Source organism: Salvelinus fontinalis, chromosome 13, assembly GCF_029448725.1.
Source record: "Salvelinus fontinalis isolate EN_2023a chromosome 13, ASM2944872v1, whole genome shotgun sequence".
In the NCBI taxonomy this organism is placed as follows: Eukaryota; Metazoa; Chordata; class Actinopteri; order Salmoniformes; family Salmonidae; genus Salvelinus; species Salvelinus fontinalis.
Window position 1 is genome coordinate 36,340,756 of NC_074677.1, and position 11,612 is coordinate 36,352,367.

The 11,612-nt window shown below is 43.5% G+C and overlaps 1 protein-coding gene across 1 annotated transcript in view; it reads left to right on the plus strand.

Moving 5' to 3' along the window:
- The window catches only part of LOC129868564 (nectin-3-like protein), a 69,914-nt gene extending 66,775 nt beyond the window's left edge, over nt 1-3,139 (plus strand). The window contains exons 7-8 of the mRNA XM_055942662.1: nt 856-958; nt 1,793-3,139. Of these exons, the coding sequence (XP_055798637.1) occupies nt 856-958; nt 1,793-1,960 (271 nt within the window). The 3' untranslated portion in view covers nt 1,961-3,139. The remainder of the gene's footprint in view (nt 1-855; nt 959-1,792) is intronic.
- Nucleotides 3,140-11,612: the final 8,473 nt, after the last annotated feature.

Genomic DNA, 11,612 nt, shown 5'->3' on the forward strand with positions numbered 1-11,612 from the left:
GCAAGGGCTGCACTTTAGAGCAGTGTTTCCTAACCCTGTTCCTGGAGTACCCCCCAACACTACACAGTTTTGTTGTAGCCCTTGACACACACCTCATTCAACTCATTGAGGGCTTGATGATTAGTTGACAAGTTGAATCGGGCCTGCTTGTCCAGGGTTACAATAAAAATGTGTACTGTTGGGGGTACTGGAGGACCAGGGTTGGGAAACACCGCTTTAGAGTGATCAATGTTTTTAGAAATCAATGATTATGACATGAGATAATAAATTAACACAGGTATATGTATATGTTTTTGACCACTGGGGGAAAGTTGCAATAATGAACTATGACCTCAAGCTGCTCTCTCACTCTGATGTGTGAGGGTGATCACTATAATAATAGGAAGTACATCCACAGCCTAATATTACATGTTCCTGTGTGTATGCCCTAGCATGGAAATATGGTTAGAGAGAGGGTGACGGACAAAGATTTGGAGTTAGAGAAAGAGCAAGAGAGATGATACTAGAGCTCTCCAAAACAGGAGTAGAGTGTAGGGCAGGGTTAGGCAACCCTTGAAGGATGTGGGAGGAGATTAGGTTGATTGGCGTGAGCTGGACCTTGATGAGGGGACTGCTGTTAACCTAATCACTCTATTTAACTCAGCTTAGCGCCTGTCGATTCTAGCCTGTAATTGATTTAATTCACAGTGGAAACCGTTTTTAACACAATTTAATTCCTCTGGTTCTACAACTTTGCAATTACCTGGTTTGCCATCGCACAATAACATATCTTAAGGTGTGCGTTATAGTCACTGTCAGTTTACATTTTATTTTAGAGACAGACAATGTTTTTTATTTTCTCCTCTCTCGCTGCAGGATTGATCTACCTCCGACACACAAGCCTCCTCCTCCCTACACAGAGAGACCGTCAGCCATCCCTCTGGTTGTCCACGCACCACAGGTGGCCTCCCTTTCACAGGTAAACACTCCTATTATTGTGTGTAGGGTTGCAGGTGGAGCTAAGGTTGGGGTTATATCTGGAGTTCAGGTTATGGTTATGGCCAGATTTGGGGTTAAACTGGGATGTGGACATGAAGCTAGGGCTAGGGTTAGGGCTAGGGTTGTTGCACTACACCACACTGCTCCTAACAGGACAACTTCTCATTCAAGTAAACCTTAAATAAACTGAGCTCTGGGGAAGAAGAAGAGCCAGATTGGGGTTAAAATAGAGTTAGATTCATTCAGCTCAGTGAGATGCAAAAGCATGTCTTTCTTTTAAAATCATTAAATGATTCAGTGTCCTCTGTTTCCAACCATGCATCTCTCTTGCTCCCTCGCTCTCTCTCTTTCTCGCTCTTTCATCCTACCCTTCTCCCTTCTGTTTCTATCTTTACCTCATTTACCGGTTCATTTAAGAGTGTTATTAGTATTCAGGTCCATAAAAGGAACGTAATGGCTTTGGCCTGAACCCTACCTCACACTATTCAAACAGCACCAGTAAAATTTAGTTTCTCTGTGTATGTAGAGCTACAGAGTCTAGTATTCCCAACAAAGACTGTCGTCTGTCTGGACTACTGGGAGAACAGTAATTTCTATCCATCTAGCGTCTCTCCTCTGAGACCCTCTACTGATTCAGTGCCAATTCTCTTCAACTCACTCCCTCATCTTTGATGTGTTTTTCAGCTGCATATATTTAGTGTTGAAATGAAAAGTTTCAAGTTTTTTAGAAAGTTGATATGACTCATTTCCGGAATATATATTTATTTTGTATCAACAGCGACACAGTGAGTCATCCCATCCTCTTTTTTTGCAGGCTCACAGGGCTGTGCGGCAGTTTGAGATCGCAGAGAGAACACCTGTCAGGCTCACACCCCGGGAACCCCGAAGCCCCTCCCACCAGCCTCTGTCCTATCAGGAGTGGGTGTGTCACCAGAACGGGGCGGATCGCATCTACATCAACCACCGGGAACACTATGTGTGACGGACACGTCCTTAACCTTCTATGGACCTGTCAATCAATCACTCACCCTGCCCCACCCATCGCCATGTAGGCCCAGAGGCCGACCTTTTCAATGTGAAGAACCCAGGCAACAAAATAGTTTGACTTGACCAAGCCTTCATAGATGAGTCTACTCCACATTTAACATCATTTGAGAGCAGCAGTTATCACCTGTAAGAAGCAAGACTAATGAGGCCGAAGCATAAACTGCTGAGTTTCTCTGAGGAACAACAACCCAAACACCACCCCCACTCCCCTTCTCCGAACCACCGCACACACACACCTGTTCTGTTCCCAACCACATCAATGAACAGAGGATAACAGCAGGAAGACAGATTTGGTACAGTACCACAAAGTAACTATTTCAAATGGAACACTAAGCTCTGCTGTGTACTGTATAGGAGTGGAATAATATGAAAACACCATACTATGCTCTATTATGTATAGGAGTTGAATGTGTTGCTATGTGATAATCCTGTGTACAGTTATGCTCTTAGAATTAGTTAGAACTAATACTTATTTTTAGGATTGTGGTAAACACCAGGCATATCTCTGTACGGTTCTGGTAAACACACAGCCAATTTAGTAGGATTTTAACTTCATGGTATAAGAACAGAAATAGTAACATTGTCTGAAGGACCGTGCACCAGGACATCAGGATCTGAACAGAGATGGTAACATTGTCTGAAGGATCATGCACCAGGACATCAGGATCTGAACAGAGATGGTAACATTGTCTGAAGGATCATGCACCAGGACATCAGGATCTGAACAGAGATGGTAACATTGTCTGAAGGATCATGCACCAGGACATCAGGATCTGAACAGAGATGGTAACATTGTCTAAAGGATCATGCACCAGGACATCAGGATCTGAACAGAGATGGTAACATTGTCTGAAGGATCATGCACCAGGACATCAGGATCTGAACAGAGATTGTAACATTGTCTGAAGGACAATGCACCAGGACATCAGGATCAAGCATACCAGATAGCAACAGTATACCAGATAGTTACATATAATGAAATTTGCTGTACTCTATCATGTAATTTAAATGTTGAGAAAAGATGAATGTGGTTTAATGCTTCGAGAAGTTAACTGAATCATAGAAAAAGGAAACTTTTGCACTTGGAATTGAAACATAAATCATTCATACATCAGTGGAAAAATCCGATTTGTGTTATTTCGCTGCAATTTTTCGTAGAGGTCTTTCTAGCGTCATTTATATATTTGAAGGGGATCTTCTCAACTGTTGATGATTTTGTATTCTCATTCTTCCATTGTGAGTAGATAATATATGCAGTGTTTGTTTTTTATATTAAACATGTTTATTACACATTGGTCAGGGTTAGATGTTTTGAAACCATCATATTGATACAGTATAGGTAGTCTGTATAAATGTCAACGTTGTTATATGGTCAGACGTTTGGAAGGGCAGTCGCAGCCTTAGAGGCATCTGCTAAGGACGTTAGCTCCACATAGCAGTGTGTTAATGAGTTAGGCCTCCGTGCCTCTCCTGTCCTGGTAGGGACCAGAGCTCTAGCTGAGCCAACCCACAATAAGGCCATTGTTTGTTTCCCTGCCACTAGTGAATAAGCTCTCAGGAATGCATTAACTATTGAAATATAAAAATGTGTCAGTTCCCGGGCAACCTCCCTCAGTTTCCATCAGCTGACAAACTGCCCTGCTGGAAGTAGAGTATGTACGGGGCAACCTCCCTCAGTTTCCATCAGCTGACAAACTGCCCTGCTGGAAGTAGAGTATGTACGGGGCAACCTCCCTCAGTTTCCATCAGCTGACAAACTGCCCTGCTGGAAGTAGAGTATGTACGGGGCAACCTCCCTCAGTTTCCATCAGCTGACAAACTGCCCTGCTGGAAGTAGAGTATGTACGGGGCAACCTCCCTCAGTTTCCATCAGCTGACAAACTGCCCTGCTGGAAGTAGAGTATGTACGGGGCAACCTCCCTCAGTTTCCATCAGCTGACAAACTGCCCTGCTGGAAGTAGAGTATGTACGGGGCAAGTTTTACCAGACCATCCTGAGGGGCTGAATATTATGGACTGTTTTGGACTGTGATGTCATGTAGCCTATTGGTTTGTTAGGGAGGGTGGTTTGGGATTGGGCTGCAAAAAAAAGTTGAGGGATGAGAGGAGTACACTTTTGTAGCTACTTTTGTAGCTGTGTAGAGTAGCATTGGTGTTTTGGGATCTGATCTCAACACATTTTTAAATAGCCTACCTCATCCTCAGCTCATTCATACTTAAAAATAATGGCTCACGTCTTAAAGGGCAAGACATTTTAGAAATTAAATATGTGTTTATGAATGGAGGCTAAAGAAGAAAGCCTTAGTTTTTAAACATGCCTTTTGCACTGTGAGTTTGTGGATGTGAATGATTGAGAGTTTGAGGATAAATGTGTTTTTAGTTTGTTCACAGAGGGATCTTTATTTCTGACCAGTAACCGTCCTCCGTCATGGCCTCTTCCAGACATCCTGTAAAATGTGGTGTTTAGGTCATCCTCACTGTGTTTTATGAGGAAGGCTCCTGTGTTTATGTTTTGATGTACAGGCTGGATAGAGCACTTCTCGCATGCAGTTACAGCCAGGAAATATGTCTCTAAAAGCCTATGTCTGCAGAGACACCTGAGGGAGCCCTGTGTGGGGAATGTAGCCAGCTCCCTGTCCAATGGAAAGAGAACAGCTCTGGTTCAGGTCAGTGAAGGCCCATCATCATCATTTCCATCCAGGACATTTTCTGGCCATGGAGTCACTCCAACTCATCTGTTAGAGACACAGCAGTAAAACGGTGACAGTGAGAGTGACATGTGACCCATAGCCAGGGTTGGGTAGTAACAGATTACACGTAGTCCGTTACTTTACCAGCAAAAATATTGTAATCAGATTACAGATACTTTTGAAAAGCTAGATGATTACTTTGAGGATTCAATTTTAATTCAGAAAGGATGTTTTCAAAAAAAAATCTTTGACACTTCTGTTTTCTCAATGATATTCAAATCAGCATTGGAAAAAGCGCAAGTTTAAATTTGTTCCACCTGAGCGAGTCTGACCACCAAGTCAGAGACCACTACAATGACACACCAAACGTGTTTGATGGGTCGCGGGAAAATAGCTTTTGTAGGCTACAGTCCAAGCTATGTCTTCCAATGGTGCGACTGCTGTCGGCATCCAAAGATTATCCAACTTGAATAAAGGCTTGGAGGTAAGGATGACAGCAGTGGTGTAGTCTACGGCAATACGGATATCACGTATCATTGATATGTACAAAGCGCATTGATGTGAATCACACTGCTGGTCTCTCATTTAGCTATTTCTGCCATAAGGATAGTGGTTGTTGTGGATGGCTGTTCACAAATCTAAATGCGTATTTAAATCCAATAATGATTGAATTCAAGAAGTTTAAACTGCCTATCAATCATTGTTTTTTAAACCAGTGGACAGCCAGTGAAAAATTATCCTCTTGCAAGAGCTGCATAGTGCAGATCCAAGCCTATGGTGGGGTTTTATTGCTCAATTTAATTCATGCTGATAAAAAAAAAAAAAATCCATAGGTCTAATGGACACATGCTCAAACTCGCACACTTTTGATAGACTTAAAGGGTCAATCTGTAGTTAATACATCCATTTTTGGACTTATAAATTATATAATTATGACGCTCAAGCTTGTAGCCAGCTCTCGGAAGAATCTTGGTGGTTCCAAACGTCTTCCATTTAAGAATGATGGAGGCCACTGTGTTCCTGGGGACCTTCAATGCTGCAGAAATATTTTGGTACCTTCCCCAGATCTGTGCCTCGACACAATCCTGTCTCGGAGCTCTACGGATAATTATTTTGACCTCATGGCTTTCTTTTTGCTCTGACATGCACTGTCAACTGTGGGACCTTATATAGACCGGTGTGTGCCTTTCCTAATCATGTCCAATCAACTGAATTTACTGGGGGTGGACTCCAACCAAGTTGTAGAAACATCTCCAGCATGATCAATAGAAACAGGATGCACCTGAGCTCAATTTCGAGTCTCATAGCAAAGGGTCTGAGTACTTACGTAAATAAGCAATTTCTGTTCTTTATATTTTTTGTAAATGTGTTAAAATGTGTAAAAACCTGTTTTGCTTTGTCATTATGGGGTATTGTGTGTAGATTGCTGAGGATTTTAATTGATTTAATCAATTTTAGAATAAAGCCGTAACAAAGTGGAAAAAGTCAAGGGTTCTGAATACATTACGAAGTCACTGTGTGTGTAATATATATATCCATTGATTCTTGAAGAATATAACTTATAAATGTCTCATGAGCTTAGTTCAACTGTCACACTCCATGAGAACCCAAATATAATCTTGTTTTTCTCCAATGTTTGTAAACATTGTAAATATAAACAACCACTGTATATCAAATCAAATATAAAAAAAATGTGTCACGCGCCGAATACAACAGGTGTAGAAGACCTTACAGTGAAATGTTTACTTACAACGCAAATAGTCCGAGTAGCCATTTCATTAGCTGTTCAGGAGTCTTATGGCTTGGGGGTAGAAGCTGTTAAGAAGCCTTTTGGACCTAGACTTGGTGCTCTGGTACCGCTTGCCGTGCGGTAGCAGAGAAGGATCTATGACTAGGGTTGCTGGAGTCTTTGACAATTTTTATGGCCTTCCTCTGACACCACCTAGTATAGAGGCCCTGGATGGCAGGAAGCTTGGCCCCAGTGATGTACTGGGCCATACGCACTACACTCTGTCATGCCTTGCGGTCGGAGGCCGAGCAGTTGCCATACCAGGCAGTGATGCAACCAGTCAGGATGCTGTCTGGTGCAGGTGTAGAACTTTTTGAGGATCTGAGGACCCATGCCAAATCTGATCAGTCTCCTGAGGGGGAATTGGTTTTGTCGTGCCCTCTTCACGACTGTCTTGGTGTGTTTGGAACATGATAGTTTGTTGGTGATGTGGACACCAAGGAACTTGAAGCTCTCAACCTGCTCCACTACAGCCCCGTCGACGAGAATGGGGGCGTCTTTGGTCCTCCTTTTCCTGTAGTCCACAATCATCTCCTTTATATTGATCACGGTAAGGGAGAGGTTGTTGTCCTTTCACCACACGGCCAGGTCACTGACCTCCTCCCTATAGGTTGTCTCATCGCTGTCGGTGATCAGGCCTACCACTGTTGTCGTCTGCAAACTTAATGATGGTGTTGGAGTCGTGCCTGGCCATGCAGTCATGGATGAACAGGGAGTACAGGAGGGGACTGAGCACGCACCCCTGAGGGGTCCCTGTGTTGAGGATCAGCGTGGCAGATGTGCTGTTACCTACCCTTACCACCTGGGGGCGGCCCGCCAGGAAGTCCTGGATCCAGTTGCAGAGGGAGGTGTTTAGTCCCAGGGTCCTTAGCTTAGTGATGAGTTTTGAGGACATTATGGTGTTGAATGCTGAGCTGTAGTCAATGAATAGCATTCTCACATAGGTGTTTATTTTTTCACCTTTATTTAACCGGTTAGGCCAGTTGAGAACAAGTTCTCATTTACAACTGCGACCTGGCCAAGATAAAGCATAGCAGTGCGACAAAAACAACACAGAGTTACACATGGGATAAACAAACGTACAGTCAATAACACAATAGAAAAAATCTATATACAGTGTGTGCAAATGTAGTAAGATTAGGGAGGTAAGGCAATAAATAGGCCATAGTGGCGAAATAATTACAATTTAGCATTAACACTGGAGTGATCGATGTGCAGATGATGATGATGTGCAAGTTGAGATACTGGGATGCAAAAGAGCAAAAATAAATAACGATATGGGGATGCGGTAGCTGGGTGGGCTATTTACAGATGGGCTGTGTACAGGTGCAATGATCGGTAAGCTGCTCTGACAGCTGATGCTTAAAGTTAGAGAGGGAGATATGACTTCAGCTTCAGTGATTTTTGCAATTCGTTCCAGTCACTGGCAGCAGAGAACTGGAAGGAAAGGTGGCCAAAGAGGAGTTGGCTTTGGGGATGACCAGTGAAATATACCTACTGGAGCGCGTGCTACGGGTGGGTGTTGCTATGGTGACCAGTGAGCTGAGATAAGGTGGGGCTTTACCTAGCAAAGACTTATAAATGACCTGACACCAGTGGGTTTGGCGATGAATATGAAGCGAGGGCCAGCCAACGAGAGCATACAGGTCACTGTGGTGGGTAATATATGGGGCTTTGGTGTCAAAACGGATGGCACTGTGATAGACTACATCCAATTTGCTGAGTAGAGTGTTGGAGGATATTAGTAGGATAGTCAGTTTTACGAGGGTATGTTTAGCAGAATAAGTGAAGGAGGCTTTGTTGCGAAATAGGAAGCGAATTCTCAATTTATTTTTGGATTGGAGATGCTTAATGTGAGTCTGGAAGGAGAATTTACAGTCTAACCAGACACCTAGGTATTTGTAGTTGTCCACATATTCTAAGTCAGAACCGTCCAAAGTTGTGATGCTAGTCGGGCGGGCGAGTGCGGGCAGCAATCGGTTGAAGAGCATGCATTTAGTTTTACTTGCAATTAAGAGCAGTTGGAGGCCACGGAAGGAGTGTTGTATGTCACTGAAGCTCGTCTGGAGGTTTGTTAACACAGTGTCCAAAGAAGGGCCAGAAGTATACAGAATGGTGTCGTCTGCGTAGAGGTGGATCAGAGAATCACCAGCAGCAAGAGCAACATCATTGATATATACAGAGTAAAGAGTCAGCCCGAGAATTGAACCCTGTGGCACCCCCATAGAGACTGCCAGAGGTCCGGACATCAGGCCCTCCGATTTGACACACTGAAATCTATCTGAGAAGTAGTTGGTGAACCAGGCGAGGCAGTCATTTGAGAAACCAAGTCTGTTGAGTCTGCTGATAAGAATGTGATGATTGACAGAGCCGAAAGCCTTGGCCAGGTCAATGAAGACGGCTGCACAGTACTGTCTTTTCTCGATGGTGGTTATGATATTGTTTAGGACCTTGAGCGTGGCTGAGATGCACCCATGACCGGCTCGGAAACCGGATTGCATAGCGGAGAAGGTTTAATCGTATTATTACATGTAGTAGAAAGAGATGGTTTAGAAGAAGTCTACATAACCAAGCCGTAGAGTGAAATTGAACATCCATATATGGCCAGCTATGTAAACTTTAACAGTGATTTATCCTGCAGTAGATGTCGTTCAATTGGTAACATACATTTTTGTTTTCTAATAATGCCTCTTCAGGGGAAACTAATCTAAAAGTAACTGAATGTAATCAAATTACATTACTAATTTTGGGTAATCCCAAAGTTACGTTACTGATTATAATTTGGGACAGGTAACTAGTAACTAATGAATTACATTTAGAAAGTAACATACCCAACCCTACCCATAGCAGTGGGGGAAAACCATTGAGGTGTTGTAAAACTAACACTATCAACATGTTTGTGTTTCAATGGCTGGACTGCAGGTGATGATGGCGTAATTTAGGACAGCCACAGTGATGGCTTCAGGTCATCACGATTCGGTCATACAGCAGTTTTTACAATCCGGTAAAATCTCTTTCTGTCTCCGTCTGTCTCTCTCTCTCTATGCTTCTTGGCTGAGACATTGTCCTCAGAGGCTAGCCTGGCCACCTGCCATCCTTCTCTCCCGTCAGACTATTAGTCTGTGTGTAGGGTAGTGGGTGGAGGGTTAGGGGGAGGGGAGGCCACTGTAGGGGAGGGGGTGCAGGGTAGTGGGCGGAGGATAGAGGGTGAGGGGGATGGTGGACAGGGGGCCAGACTGACAATTTACTGCCGTTAAGAGGGGCCTTTTCTTCTTCCTCTGAGCCTTTAGTCACATTTATTTTACGTCTGTAAAACGTGGATGAAGAAATACAGTGCCATGGAGATGGGCATGGAATAATGGATGGCTGTGTGGTGAAGCAGTGGAGAAAGAAGGGAGGGAGGGGAGATGAGTGTGGCAAGGCTTTACAACCATTCAAGGGTGATCACAGGCACTGTACTTTGTGATGTGCCATCTGTTGAAATCGGCTGCATTGGTGTGTCTCTGCGTGGATGGCTCAATCAGTTGAACTCAGAGTCAGCTCTGCTCTCTATAGCAATGTGAAACGCCTATAAATCAAACTGAGAAGAACACAAAAGTGATATCAATTATGAATGCATCTCAGTATTGATCTGTGTCCACTTATAGAACAGTGGTTTATCACTGAACAACAGCCAGCAGATTGTTTACAGAGCAGTCTCCAGCAGGGAGACACACACTATTAGATATGTCCAGCTCATGACATCTCAACGGGAGTAGCCTATTGTTTCTGAAAGCTTATCTTTAAAACCCAGACTAACACAGAGGCACAACAAAACCAGAGCAACTCCCGCTCATGAAGTCAATGGTATTTTTCGACAAACCCAAATATGTGTCTATGTATCTGACACTATGAGAGGAGGATAAATGTGTACCTCATTGTTGGATAATATACTGTAGTGCTTTTGATGGGGATAAAATTGTATGTTTTGTGTATGATACTCTACCTGTAACCTTATGAAAGATCATGCTGGTTGTTTAAGGACATACAGCCTTTCTCCTTCTCTAGGTTGCTTCCAGTAGGAGTGAAAATGCACAGAGACATGTTTCAGACCCTCCCTATATTGGAATGAAACGTTTTCCCCTGCTTTTCTCCCTAATAATTATTTCTGAGTTTCAGCCCAGTCTCATTCTGTACAGAAAAAGTGCCTTTTTGCAAGCGTACAAAAATGGCAGCCATTATTCTTTGTTAATGTATGTCTAGACATTTGCCAGCTCTAAGCGCACCCTTTAAAGGCCCTGTGATCGTATCTATGCATGTTTGCGTGTGTGTGCGTGTCAGGGTAACAAAATGGCCTCTATGAAGGACTGACCTCTTCCATCGATCACCTTCATGTGATCACTATCTGTTTCCCTTGAACCCTTTTCTCTCCCAGTTCCCTCTTTTCTCCCCTTCTGTCTTTATCATACTGCCCTATTCCCCAGTTACCCTTCCACAGGTCTAACCTACCCACCATTGATATTCCAAGTATTCTCACAAACATTGAAAATCCACTTTAAACAAGGCCCCAATTGCATATACTATCGTCAGTTATTGTAGCCAATGTATTTTGGGCATTTCTGTTGTTGGCTGTGCTTCTTTATTTGCTTTGTGCTGCACTGTTCCTATACTCAATGTACTCAGACTCAGTAACTCATCCAGAGTCCAGAGAATATAGAGGAGATACTGAATGTGGATCCTTGCCTTCTCAACCCATTTGTTCTTTCTTGAGGGCTTATATGTATTTATGACTGTTGAGCAGATCTATTTGTCTGGGCCAGAGCGGCTAGCCACACTTCAAGGCCTGCACTGCGCCGGCCAGCCTGCTGTCATTTTCCCTATTTGTCGTGGCTGTGGTGGCATGGCAATTAAAGCACGATTGGTGGGGCTCTGTTCAGACATCGCCATACATCACAACGAAGGAGTGGGGCTTCCTGTCTTCTGTCTGTCTGCCAGACCTCCATCTGAGCAATGACACTGGAGTGTCTTGTGTGTGTGTGTGTGCATGTTTCAAGAGGTGTGTGGATGACTGTCTATTGATTTGCATGTTTTTTAAGTGTGTGGATGTAAATGTAAATGTAGAGTGAAGCA